This window comes from Chiloscyllium plagiosum, unplaced genomic scaffold, assembly GCF_037043375.1.
Source record: "Chiloscyllium plagiosum isolate Xiang-an unplaced genomic scaffold, Cpla_swu_hap1 HiC_scaffold_18, whole genome shotgun sequence".
NCBI classification, from domain to species: domain Eukaryota; kingdom Metazoa; phylum Chordata; class Chondrichthyes; order Orectolobiformes; family Hemiscylliidae; genus Chiloscyllium; species Chiloscyllium plagiosum.
The window spans coordinates 37,252,822-37,272,542 of record NW_028270156.1 but is presented as its reverse complement, the minus strand read 5'-3'; the positions used below and the strand labels follow the sequence as shown (position 1 = coordinate 37,272,542).

Genomic DNA, 19,721 nt, shown 5'->3' with positions numbered 1-19,721 from the left:
CTGGACTCCCCCACCCCAGGGAAAAGACTTTGTCTATTTATCCTATCCATGCTAGTCATGTTTTATAAACCTCTAAGGTTACTCCTCAGCCTCTGACGCTCCACAAAAACAGCCCCAGCCTATTCAGCCTCTCCCTATAGCTCAAATCCTCCAACTCTGGCACATCTTTGTAAATCTTTTCTGAACCCTTTCAAGTTTCACAACATCCTTCAGACAGGTGAAATACTGTGCTAAAACAGAAATTGCTGGAAATACTCAGGTGGTCTGTCAGCATCTGTGCAGCAAGCAATTAAAAAAGCAACTGAAATACCGAGAGCAGTTTTGAACCCCTTACTTGATGACAGATATACTGTCATTCAAGGTGAACCAGAGAAGGTTCATTAGGCTCATCCCATGTTTGGAGGGATTGTCGTTGAAGTGATATGGAAAATGTTGGGCTTGTGCTCCTTGGAGTCTTGAATAATGGCAGGCAACCTCATTGAAACACACAACAGTCCTGAGGAATTCCCACAAGGTACATGTGGAAAGGGTGCTTCCTCCTTGTGGGGGAACCTAGGACCAGAAGATAATCTTAGTATAAGCAGTCACCCTTAGGACAGAGATGAGGGGGAATTTCTTTTCTGGTCATGAATTTCTAGATGATAGAGGTTAGGTCACTAGGTACATTCAAGGCTGACATGGACAGATTTTTAATCAGTTAAGGAATCAAGGGTTACAGGGAAAAGGCAGAAAAATGGATTTGAGAATTATCAGGTCAGCTATCTCATCGAGAGGCTGACTGACCTACTTCTGCTCTCAACTGTTAATGGACTAAAATGATCTTCTACAACTGTAAAGTTTCACTGACCAAAATGTTGCTGCAGGTTTCTTAAAAAGCTGATATCATTTACTTTAGCTTCATCAGTTTTTACCCCAGTTCTGAAAGGTCACTAGACCAGAAACGTTAACTCAGATTTCTCTGCACAGATGCTAACAAACCTGTTGAGATGTTTCAACAATTTATATTTTTGTCTCTTTTGCTCGAGCTTGCTTTTGGTAGCTGATCAGATTCCTGAAGAAGGGCTTATGCCCAAATCATCGATTCTGCTGTTCCTTGGATGCTGCCTGACCTGCTGCGCTTTTCCAGCAACACATTTTCAGCTGATCAGATATTTGTTATTGTAATTTGCATTTTTTGGATTTGAGCTATAAGGAGAGGTTGAATAGGCTAGAGCTGTTTTCCCTGGAGCGCCGGAGACTGAGGGGTGACCTTATAGAGGTTTATAAAATCATGAGGGGCATGGATAGGAAAAACAGACAAAGTCTCTTCCCTGGGGTGGAGGAGTCCAGAACTAGAGGGCATAGGCTTAGGGCGAGGTTGGGGGGGGGGGGAAGAGGGGAAAGATATAAAAGAGACCTAAGGGGCAACGTTTTCATGCAGAGGGTGGTACGTGTATGGAATGAGCTGCCAGAGGAAGTGGTGGAGGCTAATATAATTGCAACATTTAAGAGGCATCTGGATGGGTATATGAATAAGAAGGGTTTGGTGGGATATGGGCCGGGTACTGGCAGGTGGGACGAGAGTGGATTGGGATATCTGGTCGGCATGGAAGAGTTGTTCCGAAGGGTCTGTTTCCGTGCTATACATCTCTATCACTCTATGCTTTTCACTAGTAATATATCAAACTGTTAGTCAAATATTGTCTATCTATTCTTACACATTACACATGCTGAATTATTTTAATCTCCCACTTACAGACACTTGCTATACAAAGCATTTATGGAAACTAAATGGGTAAGGACAGTTTAGTAAATAGCAACTACCACTTGTTTATTGTCTGCAATAAATTCTGGTCAATGCGCAAGTTCATGTTGGGCTGAAAACTGCTGGAGCAGGACAACTCAAGCTATAGGGAGTTAACAAGACTTCACTTTGAAACGCTTTTGTGTGGGAGCTTCATTGAACTATGCATTTGTAAAATCGACGTGCATCTGGGACCTTCATGAATATTGCGACCAACAATATATCACCGAGGAGAACAAAACAGAAATGATGAAGGAGTATAAAATTGAGTCAAATGAAATACTAGATTAAAGAAAAGAGGGAAAAGTTTTTTTTCACCTGACATTTTAAATCTCTAACAATAATTTACTATTTACAGGAATGAGACTTGACAGTTTAAACTGTTTCCTTTCTAGAGAGATGGATCAGCATTGCATTGATAATGATCACTTAAGCACAAGAAGAGTTTTATATTAATTATGAAGCCAAACTTTAAGTAGCTTTAAAAAGAACAATTAATGTACAAATTCAGCAAGTTGTTTAAGGCAACAGGGGGTCTAATGTTGAGATCCTGCATGCGCAAATAAAACAACATAGAAGTATAAATGGAGCAGTAAGTTTCTGAGATTCACATCTTATTTGGTATCTTTCAATCCTGTATTTATTAGGCTGATTTTCACATCAGTAATAAATTGTTTCAATAAAACATTTTTTCCCAGAACCTTTACCCAATATCTTTGCACCCCTCCCCTCCCACCAAATTCAATTGCTCAATTTGCAATATCGTAAACATCAAATCCTCTCTCTGTACATGCTCTTCTTCACCATAAATGGATCTGTTAACAAACTAATTACAATACTGAGCATGAGCTACTCTTGGCTTTGTAAAGGAATCTATAATTTAACAAAAAAGTCTGAATGACATTTTCAATTTTGTCCAAATCTTATGCTCGTGATTTCCTGCAGTAAAACTCAATTTGGAACCAACTCAGAATGTTTTGCACCATGCAGTGATATTTTGTTGCAATTGTACAAAAACCTATACAAATTAAACAGCGCAATAAAAAGCCCTGTAAATATTGGAGGTGAATGGGAAATTAACAATTGGCATACAGTGATCAAATTCAACTTTAAAAGGTAATGCTCAATTTAAACAGCAAGCTCAATGGAACCTTGCCCACATCAGTACGGATTTAAAATACTTTGAATAAAATCTGTGAAATCCAGGTCTGGAATTAGGTTTTTAAAAACAATTATTCGACAGAGAAAAATGAAACCTGAAACTAGCACAGGTAAATGTGTTTATTTGCTTGGTTTCTGTTAACACAGTTACTCCTGACATGAATGAACTAACCATTGCTGGTAAACTTTCAGTTACTTAACGGTGGAATTTATTGGTTCAATAGCTAAATAACTCAACTCCACCCCCACCATGTCTTGAGTAATAGCAATAATAAACTGAAGAGATACTAATCTTGGATTGAAATGTCCAATTACATTCCACTGTACCAATTTTCAAAAAAACTTCTACAATTTTAAGTTATCACAGGATAATACCATTTGTTTCTCATCTTGAGGCAAACTGGAGACCACATCATCCTCTAAAACAATAGCTACTGCCCCACACTGCATTGCATTATCTCTGATGGATTAATGGCAAGTGAACATGGATATTTTTCTAACTGGCTTAGGTGAGTTCAAGTCTTAGCAACATTCCTACTCTGAAGGATGTTATACTAGAATGAAGTTTTTCTCCTTCCAAGTTTATGTCAATAGATATACCCACACCTCAAGAATATCACTATCACACCAACTACTGCCTTTCATGCAATTTGGCTGTATTCAGCAAACAAATATTCCTGACAACTATGACTAATCAACATGAAATTTTGAACAAGTTTTTCTGTTGATTTTTATGCCTATCATTCAATTTGCAAAATCTCAGTAAGGCGGTTTGATGGGATTTACAATATGCTATTTTGTAGCTCACATTTAAAATTGAATGGTAAATCTGAAATAAATTTATCTAAATTATCTAACATGCCCAGTTTTATTTGTTGTTGATTACTTGGAAACTTTAAAAATGTTTGCTTGTGCTATTGCATATCATAATTGTATGCTTCTCTTTTCTTTGCATTAACCAAAATGTATTTAGAAGTTAAATAACAATCTCAAGTATCAGACTGTAAAGAAGGGCGGCATGGTAGCACAGTGGTTAGCACTGCTGCCTCACAGCACCAGAAGGCCGGGTTCAATTCCCGTCTCAGGCGACTGACTGTGTGGAGTTTGCACATTCTCCGTGTCTGCATGGGTTTCCTCCGGGTGCTCCGGTTTCTTCCCACAGTCCAAAAATGTGCAGGTTAGGTGAATTGGCCATGCTAAATTGCCCGTAGTGTTAGGTGAAAGGGTAAATGTAGGGGAATGGGTGTGGGTGGGTTGCGCTTCGGCGGGTCGGTGTGCACTTGTTGGGCCCAAGGGCCTGTTTCCATACTAAGTAATCTAAATTTCTCTCCAGCTAAAAAGATATTGTACATCCTCATCGGCAGGAATGAGAGTGACGATCACTCACACTTGCCTCAGTGGTAACACCTCAGTGTCAGAAGGTTGTAGGCTCAAGCCCCATGCCAGAGGCTGGAGTTCAGAATCTATGCTGACACTTCAATGCAGGGCAGAGAAATTGCTCAAAAGTGCTGTCTTTCAGAGGACAAACTGTTTCCATCAGGGAAACATATATTAACATAATTGCTAACACAATCAGTGCAAAATGATAAGACTCTGCTTTATGTTACAAGGTATGATCTGCAAATTATAATATGGTGGGAATGGAAAAGCAAATTCAATAGAACAATACATAAAATACATATGCACACATTTGGAACAGGAGTAGTTTCCAAAACTATGACTGGGACGAGCTTGGAACACCTGTTACAAAAAGCTAGAGATTAAAAAAAACTGCAGATGGTGGAATCTAAGGTAGACAAGCAGAAGGCTGGAAGAAAACAGCGAGCCAGGCAGTTTCAGGTGGCAGAGAAGTCAACAGTTTGGATATAACCCTAACTCCTGTGTTCTTCCAGCCTCCTGCTTGTCTACCTTCCAAACAGCTGGTACATACACTTAAAAAAAAGTTTGCATTCGCCCATTTTGAATGCAATATCTCTTGGTAATTTTCAAAGATCAGGGAGGTTTATCATAATATCTGGTCAGCATGAGCATGCAAGCAATACACTTCAGAGAAGATTTCCTTTTACTTTAGGCAAGCCGAGTTGCTGGGTAAATGCATGGAAGATTAAGTACAATGAGGCTAAATGAGATTATCCATATTGGTAGCAAAAACAGGAAGGCGGATTATTATCGGAATGGTGATTAATTGGGAAAGGGATGATGCAACGAGACCTGGATACCCTTTGTCCATCAGTTGCTCAAAGAATACAGATGGTCAAGGTAGCAAACGGTACGTTGGTCTTCATAGCAAGACAATTTCAGAACAGGAGCAGGGACGTTTTGCTGCAATTATTCCAGGCCTGGAATATTGTATGCAGTTTCAACTGTTTATGTGAATAAGGATGTTCTGGCTATCGACAGAGCTCAACAATGGCTTACCATGGCTGATACCTAGGATGGCAGGACAGACATATTAAGAGAGATTGAATCAGTAAGGACTATATTCACCACAGTCTAAAAGAAAGCAGAGCGATCTCATGAAAGCCTAGAAAGTTCTAAATGGACCATAAAGAGTATACGCAGGAAGGATATTCCCAATTGTCAGGGAGTCCAGAATCAGTAGTCAGAGTCCAAGGTTATGCAGTGGGCCATTTAGGACTGAGATGAGAAGAAATTTCTTCATCCACAGCAGTGAGCCTGTGCAATTCTGTGCCATAGAAAGCAGTTGTGCTCAAAACATCGAATGTTTTCAAGGAGATAGATACAGTTTTTAGGACTAAAGGAATCAAAGGGTATCAGGAAATGGAGGCAACAGGCTAAGTTCAGCCATGATCATACTGAATGGCAGAAGGGATCCAAATGGCCTACTCTTGCTCCTATTTCTTACGTTTCTTATATTTAGGTTGATTTTTTAATTGCAGTTTGTGGATATTGCTATGTAAAAAAGTGAGTTGATATTGTTTTTGCCTACATTACAACAGTAACAACTGTGAAAGCTACTGCATTCGTTGGGATATCCAGAAGTTGTGAAGAGTGCTATACAAAACACATTTTTCTTTTGCCGATCCAATAGTTATGCACAATTCTCAACAACATTTCATGACAGAGAGATTTGGCTCACTAACTCACTAAGCACTTCATTTTGAATCTCACGATCATCTTCCAATTCCTTCAAATGTCTTTTACCTCTCAAAGCCAATACCCAGAACTCCATATGGTATTGTTCTACTGAGGGGTTTGGCCTTGCTAAATCTCCAAATGGCTCTTAAAGTTTCAAATCACATGCTGTGTGACTGACAAATAACTGGAACTTTTCACATGATAACCACACCACAAGATGCAGGAATAGTAGTAATGATTTAGTCCATTAGTTCTGCCCGTCCTTCAATGAGGTCATGGCTAATCTGATATTCCTCAACTCCACTTTCCTACCATTTGTGCATAACCCTTGATTTCCATACTGCTTAAAAATCTGTCCATCTCAGCCATGAATACAGTTAATGATTTAGTCCCTCCAGTCCAACATGCTGGATTTCGTCACAAGATGGAGGTAAAACAACATATTCCAAATGAAGTATTTTCAATTTGTGGCGCTCCTCCCTCACCTCAGTCTTCCTCAAAACCAGTGTGTTTAAATAAAGTCATATTGTTGAAGAGAAAGCCAGCTCTTTACTTCCTTTCCATTGAAGCACATTATCTTGAATTTTAATTTTAATAGTGCACCACTATAAACATGCCTGTGATATCCTGCACAGTTAACCAAATATGTTCTTCTGAGCCAAAGCGAGATGAAATTTCATCAGATGTAACTTTTCCTTCCACTTGATCATGAATCAAATCTGTCACCTTGTATTTGTTGTTGAAGAATGACCAATAATCATCAAGTTAAGAGTGCACAGTGCTGTACCTGCTTGTAAAGCCATCCTCTCACCACAACTGGAGCATTTGGGTTCCTCTTGCTCGACTGTTCTCTCTTCCCAAAGCTATGGATTTTGCCACTTGGTTTTGAAACCTGATTAAAAATAAACATACTTGAATTAAGTTAAGAGTAATTGTATAATCGATCAATCTTCTACTTAGAATTTTTATTCCATTGGGCCTTGAAAATATAATGCAAAAGACTCAGGATTGGGTGGTTCCTTCAGATGGGCGATATTCTGTAAAATCATATGGCTGATTTGATTACACTCGTTTAAGCATGTTGCTTTTAAAAATGAATACATCTCAAGCACAGTTACTTCACATTATTTAATCTACAAAGCATAGCTCAGTGATTAAAACCCCTAGAGGATCTGATCCAAACACATTTTCCAGATGGCTATCGTAATATGTACAAGAATATGAACATCATGAAAAACTCGAGAATATGTGTAATCAGGTTTTCTGCACGACGTTTCTTCTTCAAACTAACTTCTGGAAAAATGATAGTCATTGGAAAGACTTGAATGGATGTGGGCTTAAAAATGTGTTGCTGGAAAAGCGCAACAGGTCAGGCAGCATCAAACGAACAGGAGAATCGACGTTTCGGGCATAAGCCCTTCTTCAGGATGGATGTGGAATGGATGTGGCCAGGATAGAATGCAGTCTTACTATTGTGGCCTAAACAGTGCCTTCTTTCCCCCCCCACAGATCTCATAAGACCTCAGCGTTTTTGCATGTTGGAAGATACTGAGGCCCTATTGATTTAAGATCCCATGGTAATATTTTGAAGAACTGGAGAAGTGCCCATGGTGTTCTGGTAAATTTTCACCCTTTATTCTGATTATCAGATTATCATCGCAAGTTTTGGCAAATTAGCTTCTGCATTTCCTGCATTACAACATTGGCTGCACTTCAAAAACAAAAGTGGTTCATTGGCTGCTAAGCACACGATATCCTATAGTCATGAAATGCAATTTTTTTTTAAATTCATAGCTCCATTTTATAGCATCCAATGTGCTTTCTTAACCACCCTAACAACTGGCCTTGCCATGCTTAAGGTTTGAGAATAGATATCCGTTGGTTAGTCTGTTATTGCAGCTCTCTCATGGCAGGACTATGTAGATTGTACTGTATGTCCATGCTGATTCATCAAGAATGTTATTTACAGTCATCTACCTGAAATAGCTCGAGGTGTGTTGGCCCATTTCACCAGTCTGTTCACATATTCTTGAAGTCTACTATCACTCTGTTTACAGGTTTTGCATCATCCACAAACTTCAGAAATGCACTCCCTGCAGGCAAGTCTCAGTCATTTACATGTAACCATCCCATTCACACATCTATTTCCTGAAGAAATCGGTTATAAGGTGCTTTATTAAATGCCTTTTCAAAGTCGAAATTGAACGTATGTACACTATCTTTTGAAAAACACGATTATTTCAAAGAAATTTATCAGGTTTGACATATACAATTCACTTCATATATAACAAACCCATGCTGGTTGTTAGTTATCAATTCATACTACTTCCATTTGAGAACTACCTTTGTTCCTCGACAATGATTTCCAATAGCTTTCCCCTGACATTAAAATGATTGAGCCATCTCTCAATTTTTGAACAGGGACATAACAACTGCAATTTTCCAAACCTCTTGACATAGCTGTAATATCCAAGAAGGATTATGCTTAGAGTTTCAGCTTCCCTTAGCAACCCAAGATGCATCCACTACAAGCTTACACAGCACTGGCCTGATTGCACTGTCCTGAGTGAATGCATGATAAGTTGGATGCTTTTAATGTAAGCCTCTTGGTAAAGGTTACATGAATACAACAAGGCAGGATGTACATTAGTACTAAGTTACATTCTGATTGCAAACATTATCTTTTTCATACCAAAAATCTGGCATGCAATATCATTCACACTGAGCTACCCAAGTTACCCACTATGCACAAAATTATACTCAAGCATTAGTAAAACTGTACATTAATCTATGTAGTTCCTCTTGTCAGTCTCCTTACATTCATAAGTGTTGTCAGCTTTCCCTGTCTGCCAATGGGATGATGTCCTCTCAAGATCCGGGACAAATTCCCTTAGCTGAGTTTACCAATTGATTTTACTGCAAACAACACACTTTCTCTTTGGTTAAAATCATAATACATTTGGATGCTGAAAATCTGACAGTAATTAGACAATGCTAGCAAAATTCTGTAGGTCTGGCAGCAACGGAGGAGAGACAGGGATTGGGGGTGGGGGCGGTCATAGCTGGTGGTGGTTAGAGAGGAAGGGAAGGGAAGGGAAGGGAAGGGAAGGGAAGGGAAGGGAAGGGAAGGGAAGGGAAGGGAAGGGAAGGGAAGGGAAGGGAAGGGAAGGGAAGGGAAGGGAGAGACAGAGACAGCGTTAACATTTTGAGTCAGGTGTGACTCTTCCTTCAAGCTGCGACTCAGACTCTAAACATTTCATTTTTGCATCACTCAATTTGTTTGTCTGCTTTCCAGCCAATATATGCAACAAGAACTGTAACGATCTTCTGGAATGTTTAGACATGCTCACCTGAGCTCATGGCTTGTTTCTGCTGAGATGAGTAGCTTTTGCTTACAGCCTATGATGTCAAATTCCAGACCTTCAGTCTTCTTTGCATTGGGTTCTCAGACTAACTTGTCCTTTTGCCATCATGTTGCCTCAACCTTCATTTCAATGGATTGATTTTGAATCGTCCCATTGAATCAATTTGCACAGATTCATGAAGGGCATGAAACACCACTGTCCATCTGACAAGCATTTCCAATTAACACTCTCCATCTACAATCATTCCAACTGTTAAAAAACATTTATTTCCTTCAGACTTGATTTGGCCAAACTACTCTAAAGGTGTAGACTGAATTCTTTGAATCTTTGTATGACATCACTCAGGTTACCCATACTCAATTTGTCCCTAATCAGCCATCAATCTTTTAACTGTAGGATATTTTCAACAGTCCGAAATGACTTAGGGTTCCCATTATTTCCTCATTCTCTTTCTTTGTCCTTCATTGCTCAAAGTGAAACCAAAAATAGTTACATCTCAATTCTCAATCATCTGGCAACTCTTCACTGTGATGTGGTGCATCTGAGAAACACAAACAGTGAACAATGACAGGAATCAATCAAGCAGAAGGCAGCACAATAAGGAAGAATGGTAGAAAATGGGAAACGATGACAGAGGATACTCAACCACAGGTATGTATGCTTCAGTGGAGGCCAATACTTGGGTATCAAGGCATGGAGGGTTTCAAAGAACAAACTTGTTGCATTTCCACAAACTATAAAGCTGAAGAACAGAACATATGCAACTTAATTACATTTCATGTATTACAAGTTCCATCAAAGTTTGAAGAAAAGAAAAACTATTTTCCAAAGAGTATGTACTTCCTAAGTGTGGAAAAACATTTTAAAATATTAGTACCGTAGTAACACTCCTTACAGACAACCATGAAATTCAACCGTGCCCTTTCACTCAGATACCCCATGAAAATACTGACAGGCAGTTTATGTTTGTAACATATTCAGAAATGTTTCATTAATAAAGATATAGCTATATTAAAGTTTCATCTGCCTCTTAGCACTGCTCTAGCATTCTATAAGAGAACATAACCTAAATAGGCTAATTCTAGAGTCAATTGCAGTGCAATTATTGAAGCAAATTTGACAAATTCCTGTGATTCACTCGCTATTATTCTTCTGAAAGACTAAGTTAATAGAGGTCTTTAAACTGTTGCATGTTAATGATTAGTGCAGAGCTCTTTATATGGGAAAACTAGAATATATGATTCATGAATGTCTAAAATAGAAGACCTTTTGTTCTCTTTCTTTGATGGTATAACATTTTTGCTTTGCATGAGCAAGAAGACACAATTGCCTTGAAGTCAATTTGGAATGTTAGTAATGGATTACCTGAACACATTTTATCTGCAGTTACTCTATTTACTGTTTCAACAAAGATTTTCCTGCTTTCATCAGAAACAGGCAAACTGCTTGGTGAATAGGGCATACCCAGTGGCACCCTCAAAGAGACCAGCATGGGATCCAAGTGATTTTCATTGTAGATCCTCAAGCTTGTACAAACAGCTTGAAACATTCACTCCAATAACTATTGCACCAAAAGTAAATTGGGCAGTTTGCTTGCTTGCCAAATCCCTGTACGTCAACGGCTTAAAAGACTGTGCATTTAGCATCAGGAATAGGAAAAGAATCAACATCCCTAAAAGCAGATGTTCATGACTGCAGAACCTGAAGCATAAAGCATCTAAAGATAGTCAGTGTTCAGTTCCATTCAAAACATTTAAGCAGTCCATGCCCAAATGCAGCAAGGACCGACCAACATTCAAGTTTGGGCTGATAAGTGGCAAGTAAAATCTGCACAACACAGGTATCAGGCACTAACCATCTCTTTAAAAAAAAACATAACCATCACCCTTCAAAATGCCATTATCATCACTGAATCACTAACCAACAACCGCTTGGCTGTAACCTTTGACCGGAAACTGAACTCAACCAGCCATATAAATACTAAATATAAATACTGAGCTGAGAATAACTCACACCCGACCCTCCACTCTGCCCCCACTCTGTCTACCTTGTACAAAGCACAAATCAGGAATGTGTTGGAAATCTCCCTACTCACATGAACAAATGTAATTCCCACAGAACTCAAGAAACTCAACACCATTCAGGATAAAACAGGTCACTAGGTAGGCAACCTACCTTATATCTTCAATATTCACTTCATCCACCACCAATGGCAGCAGTGTGTACCATCTGCGAGTGGCACTGCAACAATTCACCATAGATCCCAAGACAGCACCTTTCAAGCCTACAATGTCTACCACAAGAACAAGGAAAGCAGATAAATTGTAATACCATCTACAAATTTGCCTTCAAGAGATACATCAGTTTCTGGTCACAATTTCTTCACTATTGCTTGGTCAAAATCCTAGAACTCCTTACTCAACAGCACTGTGGGTGCCTTGACATCCCAAAAACTGCAGTAGTTCAAGACAACAGCTCAACATCATCATAAGATGAATTATGAGGTGGCAATAAATGCTGGGCCTACTCAATGATCCTTTAGCCACGATTAAATACAAGAAAATTCAGAACTGGTGCAAAACATACAAACAACAATCAGAAAAAAATCTCCAAAACCTCCATCTGCTCTTATCCTGATACCAGCTGATTATTCCTTTAACTATTGCTCAAAATAGTTGCCTCCTTACTTGCACTGCTGATGACTAAGCAAGCAAAGACAAAACCAGAAAATTGTTCATTTCCCAATGTCACTGTTCTCTATTCCAAATTATACATGCTATTTTCTGATGGGATCTTTAATTAGCAAAATATATGTTTGCCCAAAGGTTAGAACAATAATCAACTGCAGCATTAAATCTGCACAACTAGCAATAATTCTACTGGAGACCAGGACCACACCACACCACAATCTGTTCACCCCTGTAATTTAAACAGAAGGAGAAAGACCACCAGAAGTTCTCTCTCAGACAACTTGGGACCAATGATCAGTTACTGGCAGCCAGATCTCGCTCAAAAAATTATCCCTGGAAACTAGACAATCCAATTGCCATAAAACATACAGCTGTCCGCAAAGCACATTGACATCACAAGTGGAATTAAATTACTCCTTAGAAAGTATTGTATTATTTTGCTAACACACTGAACAACAACAATACATTTATAGAGCACAACCAGTTTATTTTTGCTGTGTAATTTAGATAACATAATCAAGAATCTCACAATGTCCAGATTGGGCACTTGCATAACCGCCAAAAGTAAGTTGACACACTCAACATTCTGAATTGCGGGAAATCAATATCTGTGAAATATAAAATATGGTGGGATGGGGATGACAGTGGTGGATGACGAGAGATAGGAATATCTTTCAGGGAATCATATTTTCAGTAGGTTTGATCCCTGTTCAAATCTCTTGCTGCAATGCACGGTGGAACACATTTGAAAATGAACAATCTGTAAAATGCATTGAAAAATAAAATGCACGTGTCATCAATTTAACTGCATACATACCATAGGAGACACTCCTAAGCATGGAGGGAGATGGTAGGGTTGAATGGCTGCTTCAGTTCCAAAACATATCCTCCTAATTTTGGCAGAATTACAATTGCTTTTTTTTTTAAATCTACCATCTGTCCTAAGTTTTTACAGATATAAAAAACTCAAGTCACCACAAAAGGATGTTACTGCAAATATTAGTGGATAGTTTGAATAATTTCACCTTTGATTTATGGGTAACCTTATAACCTAATGTGATATTCAACGAAGAAAGGAAAATGAAGATCCTATATTCAATTTGCGATTTGTGCCAAGTTAACAGATCTCAACAAAAGATACTAATAATTGGTTACTGCTGGCCCAAAAACAAAGAAAAACATCTTTTCTTTTTCTGCTCCTGATCAGCTTTCAGGAACTGTTGTTGCAAATAGTGTTGCAGGGTCTGACTGTACAATGATCTAGTTTTGACACTGCAAGTTAAATTTAACCACATGCAAGTCATGAATTTCAATAGGACAGAAAAATGAAATCAGAAAACATTGTTACACTTCCTAATCACTGATAGCATCCATGCTCATGCTCCATGATGTCGTCTGTTTATATAAAGTTAATCTGTATTATACCATTGACTGCACATTACACCTCCTGTCAATGTAACCCAATAATCCATAAAGCAGCCAGAATACTCTCACAAACACTATATCAGCAGCAAAACATCAATGTCTGCAAAACTTAGAGGGTGACATCAGACAAATATTTCCTGACTTCTGCGATCAACAGGATATAAACAGGTCCAGAAGCAACCTCAAAACCTCCTACACTGAATGTGGCAGTTGCAAAAATTTTAATAGATGCTAATAAATGTGGATATATTTTGCGTTTTGCTCATATAACATTTTCTCACTAAAATTACAAACTGACCTTTTGACTATTTGCCAAGTCGTTAAATCTCAGAACCTGAAAATGCTTAAATTCAGTATCTTTACAATAATGACAATTTTCATAGTAGGGAGGACATCATCCAGTATGAACACACACCTGGACGACCACATAATTCAGCAAAGTCTACTTTTCAGTAGCTGTGGCATCTGCCTTGGTCTGTTGTCTACAAGGTACAAGTAATTAGGAAGGCAAATGGAATTTTGCCCTTCATTGCTAAAGGGGTTGAGTTTAAAAGCAGAGAGTTATGGTTATAGCTGTACAAGGTGCTGGTGAGGCCACATCTGGAGAACTGTGTGCAGATTTGATCTCCTTACTTAAGAATGTATGTAGTGACACTGGAGTTGGATGCAGAGGAGGTTCACTGGGCTGATTCCGGAGTTGAAGGAGTTGGCTTATGAAGAGAGGCTGAGTAGATTGGGATTATATACACTGGAATTCAGAAGGAGGAGGGGGATCTTATAGAAACATGTAAAATTATGAAGGGAATCGATAAAATATAAATAGATAAGATGTTTCCACTGGTGAATGAGACGAGAACAAAAGGGCATGGCCTCAAGATTAGAGGAAGCAGGTTTAGAACTGAACTGAGAGGGAACTTTTCACCCAGGGGGTTGTTAATCTATGGTAGTACTTGCCCAGGGAAGTAGTTGATGTGACTTCAGTAATCACTTTTAAAGCAAAGGTAGATCCTTTTTCTGAAAAATAAAGGAACCCCACGGATAAGTGGAACGAGTCCACGAAAACATTAAGGAGAAAGTGAGGACTGCAGATGCTGGAGATCAGAGCTGAAAATGTGTTGCTGGAAAAGCGCAGCAGGTCAGGCAGCATCCAGGGAACAGGAGAATCGACATTTCGGGCATAAGCCCTTCTTCAGGAATGAGGAAAGTGTGTCCAGCAGGCTAAGATAAAAGGCAGGGAGGAGGGACTTGGGGGAAGAGGCGTTGGAAATGCGATAGGTGGAAGGAGGTCAGGGTGAGGGTGATAGGCCAGAGTGGGGTGGGGGCAGAGAGGTCAGGAAGAAGATTGCAGGTTAGGAAGGTGGTGCTGAGTTCGAGGGATTTGACTGAGACAAGGTGGGGGGAGGGGAAATGAGGAAACTGGAGAAATCTAGGAACCCTCCAACCACAAGGGATGAACTCCCAACCCAACCTCCACTCCCGGCACCTTCCCCTGCAACCGCAAGAAATGCAAAACTTGCACCCACAGCTCCCCCCTTACTTCCCTCCAAGACCGCAAGGGATACTTCCATATCCACCACAAATTCACCTGCACCTCCACACACATCATCTATTGCATCCGCTGCATCCAATGTGGCCTCCTCTATATTGGGGAGACAGGCCGCCTACTTGCGGAACGTTTCAGAGAACACCTCTGGGACACCCGGACCAACCAACCGTGCGGCTGATCCATGATACAGCAGAGATACGGATATGGGAGAGTAAAGTCAGTCAGTCAACCTGCGCACCTGTGGAGACAGTTTCCTCTCTTGTTCACTGCTGACAACCATGAGAAGCTGGAGGCTGGAAGAACACAGCAAGCCAGGCAGTATCAGGAGGTGAAGAAGTTAACTTTTCGGGTGTAAACCTTCTTGGATTCCAGCATCTGAACGTTTTTTTGTCTCTAACCATGAGAAGCTGCCTATCCTTTATCTGCATTTAGCAGTAGGAAAGACATAAGTACTGTGAACTTTTAAGATGTGTCTGAGGGGGCAAAGCACTGAAAGGTAAAGAAATGCAGAGTTGCTTAGAGTTTCAAAGCGGACACAAAGTGAGCAAGTGTTGAGAGAGTGAATGATGTTCCCCGGGGTGCATCCAGGTCCAATTTGTGTGTGCAAAACACTCCGGCATTTGCATTGCAATGAAAAGGTGCGGGAGCATGGAAGTTCAGATCCATATAACAAATGGCATGAGGGTCTAATGAACTTGGCACATGTCAGATGCCAAGGACCATGGACAGGGTGTATGTGCAGACACTGCCTTTGTAGCATTCTCTAAGATATTGATGTCTCGTGTCCAAGATGAAGGTCTGGAACAGCAAGTTAAGTTCCAGGTAACCACTCTAATTTTCATGACAAGAATTGTTGCCATCCGGTTTCTACTTTTAGAAGAGAATCTCAAAAGAAACCTATAACAGGACTAGACAGGGTAAATGCAGGAAGTATTTTCCCAATGACCGGAGAGTCCAGAACCAGGGATCACAATCTCAGAATAAGGAATACTGCATTTTGGACTGAGACAAGGAGAAATGTCATCACTTGGAGAGTACTGGGGGATGTGGAATTCTCTGCCAGGAAGTGGTTGAGGTCAAAACATCAAATATTTTCGAGGAGGAGTGAAGTATAGTTCTTAGGGCCAAGAACAGATAAATGGTTATGGAAAGAAAGCAGGAAGGCACTTAATTGGATGATCATTGTCCATTGGGTGGAAAAATGGAAAACTGGTCATTAAGGACATGATATTAATGGATGCTAAGACAGCAATGCAAGACCTCTCACCACACCCTAATAAGAATTTAAACTCACCATTCAACACTTGGTTGGAAAAAGGGATTTTTAAAAAACAACTTGACTTTGAGAAGTTCCTCCATGGCCATCTCGTGATCTTCTCAATATTCTGCCCCCACATCAGCAGGGGCTAACAAGTTTCCACTCTTAATGTTCACATTTTAAATTCCCGAGAAGGAACTAGTGACCCAACATTTCACCTAAAGGGAACACACATGAGTAACAAGCTCTGAGAAGCCTGGATAATTCTATAAAACAGATATTTCCCTCTCTTGACAGATTCTGAGGACCAAACAGTACAAGATCTGTAAATCTATTTTGAGAAACAATTGATTTGCAATTTTCAAGCAGACCCAACCATTATCATTTTTTTAGTACTGTACTTTTGAGAAGAAAAAACATGGACTATAGGGTATTAGATAAGTAAAGTACATTATAGAGCTACTTTGAAGTATTTCATTTCAGTTTGGTGCTTCAGGTAAATCTTACATGTACAGTTACTTCCACTTCAAAAGGATCCAAGATCCAGAAAATGACATTGCCTCAAGCATTCTGCAATGGAGAAGTGACAATATAGATGCAGCATTTTCATTTTTTTTTAATAAAGGTTTTTAGCACAAGTTGTTCTCTTTGTTATAAAGTTAAAACAAATAATCACTTCCAAAGACTTCTCAATGATAATTTCTTGCAAAACATCATTCGATACAGTCATCTCATCAAGTCAGTAGCTGAAAATGTGTTGCTGGAAAAGCGCAGGTCAGGCAGCATCCAGGGAACAGGAGAATCGACGTTTCGGGCATAAGCCCTTCTTCAGGAATGAATCCTGAATAAGCCCTTCCTGAAGAAGGGCTTATGCCCGAAACATCGATTCTCCTGTTCCCTGGATGCTGCCTGACCTGCTGTGCTTTTCCAGCAACACATTTTCAGCTCTGATCTCCAGCATCTGCAGACCTCACTTTCTCCTCATCAAGTCAGTACACCATCAGGAAACATGCGAGTTATACAAACATTCTTTATTTCACTCCTTTATCAGTCAGGCATATGGCAAATTTATGCACATAGACAACTGTCTATTAATCGCCAAATCAATTGCCTGACAGAGAGGACACAATAAGACACAAACCAAGTAATTCTGAGGCTCACAGACTTTAGCAGTGGTTTAATAGTCAAGCATTAAAACGTTCCAAGTGTCCCCATGAATTCTGATTGCAAGGTGGGTGCAGGAGTGTGATAGATGTGTCTTATCAGCCAAGAAGCACTATTGGTCTAACCAGGATTGCATCAGGAAATTTGTTTCAACAATTACCTGGAATTAAATTAATGCTGCCTGTCTGAGGCAGGCTAAACCATTCAGTCCCAAGCCAGAAAGGATGATAAATCCAGCTGCTTGGGACGACTGTGGATCTTGGAGGAAGCGAGGACTGCAGGTACTGGTGAGTCAGAGTTGAAAAGTGTGGCGCTAGAATGCACAGTAGGTTATACCCATCAGAGGAGCAGAAGAGTCAACATTTCAGGCAGAAGGTCTTCATCAGGAATGTGGAGGGGGAAAGGGGGCTTAGAGGTAAAGAGGCAGGTGGGGGTGGGCTGGAGGGAGTAGGTAGGTCAGAAAGTGATAGGTGGATGCAGGTTGACCTCGTTCAGCTATTGCAGAGCAACGTGTTATAGTTTACCATAACCTAATCACAAAGGAAAGCAGTCTTTTAGAAACACTAACCCCAAAGCAACGATGCTTACTTTCCACGATGTGCAGCCAAACTCATCAAAAAGCAAAGAGTTGCTCGGCCACTGGTTTGGTCACTAAATGATCAATCATAAGAACATATTGTTGTACCAGTGGGTCTATGGAACTTCAACAGTAACTGCATTCCTCAAAAGGCACTGAACCTGGATTGAAAAACTTAGTTTCATTCTTAACCTTCCATTCTTCCAAACAATCTCCAAGTTCTCAACTATATTAAAGACATAAATAAAAGCAAAAAGTTGTTTTTATTTCACATTTCCAACATCTGTAAAGTGGTGGAAGATAGTCAGTAGGTCTGGCAGCCTCTTATATCGAGTGAAACAAGAGTTAACAGTTGAAAATAATAATTCTTCAGAAATGATATGCAAGCCACCAGAATTCAGAGCAGGTTGCATGGTCCGCTTCACTCTATCTTAGCCTGAATTAAAGACAATCCCGAAACATAACCACATAAAACCTTGCACTTGTAATAATATTACACAGTTGCATTCGTCAGAGGATCTTTTTGGTGAAAGGTTCTTATGGGTCAGTCAGGAAGTGGAAACCCACACTCACTGATTGAAAGCAAGCCAACTGATTTCAATGAGACAAATGGTAAGTGACATTGCAAACTGCAGCACTTGAATGGTTTTTAATATCTCAAGAGGAGCTCAGTCCTGTTCATTTATTTCATATTGGCCCTGCCAAATGTTCTGAGTAGTTTTGGATTTGATGGGCTGTCACAACCAATTAAGTAAATTATTCAGAGGTAATAGATAAGAAAGCACCCCTTCTAAAAACCACATATCCCCTTTCCCATATTGGTGACTATAGCACTTTTTAGAAAGCATAATAAAAGTGGTCAAATTAACATTTAAAAAAATTCATTTTCCCTTCCCTCATTCCTCCTGTGCACGTCAAAACACCAACAACTTATCACTAAAAATTTTAATATTCAAGTTGGTGTAGTATTTTTGTGATTTGACCTCTGCTTTTACTTTTTAAGTGTTCGTTTCCTCTCCGTGTGTGTGGTATTGGATAAGTGTTGCTTGAAACAGTTCACTGCCACTAATCTTCCTTTGTCATCAGCCTGCCATGTGATTAGTGGTAGACTATTGAGCATACACCATTCTGTACTACCTCCAGAAGATGCACTGTTCTTAGATATCAAGAACTGCATTGCAATGCAGTTGGTCAGGCTTAATTACTAGGATTAGGCATGAATTAACCTCCAATGGTGTGTATTACCTGACTCGACCATGTTTAAATTATCTCCCATACCTTAACGAAGTGGGTGTGAATATTGGACTGAAGATTCCAACACACATTAATTATAACCATTATGTACAAACTTTAATTTCCTTGGGCACAGACAGATCTGGGCTTATGATAACCTATTATGTTATGTTACAACAGAAGAGCATGCTTCCAGTAGTGAGGCATGCTTCAAGCAATCAGAGGCAAGATGGAGTATGAGACCCACATGCCCTTCACTCACATGATCTGAGCATGTCTCTTAAAGGCATACTGCTGTACTGACTGTGACATGTTATAAATACTCCTCTTTATTTCATGATAAAAACTTCATTACGGAGTCATAATGCCACTAGATGTGTAATCCAGAGCCTTAAGCTTATCCTTCTGGGACACTGGTTC

At 39.7% G+C, this 19,721-nt stretch overlaps 1 protein-coding gene across 10 annotated transcripts in view; it reads right to left on the bottom strand.

The window, feature by feature from the left end:
• The window catches only part of plekha7b (pleckstrin homology domain containing A7b), a 472,905-nt gene that overhangs the window by 140,026 nt on the left and 313,158 nt on the right, over positions 1 to 19,721 (bottom strand). For all 10 annotated transcript variants that reach the window (XM_043705777.2, XM_043705778.2, XM_043705780.2 and 7 more), the window contains one exon: positions 6,831 to 6,935. In XM_043705777.2, the coding sequence (XP_043561712.2) occupies positions 6,831 to 6,935 (105 nt within the window). The remainder of the gene's footprint in view (positions 1 to 6,830; positions 6,936 to 19,721) is intronic.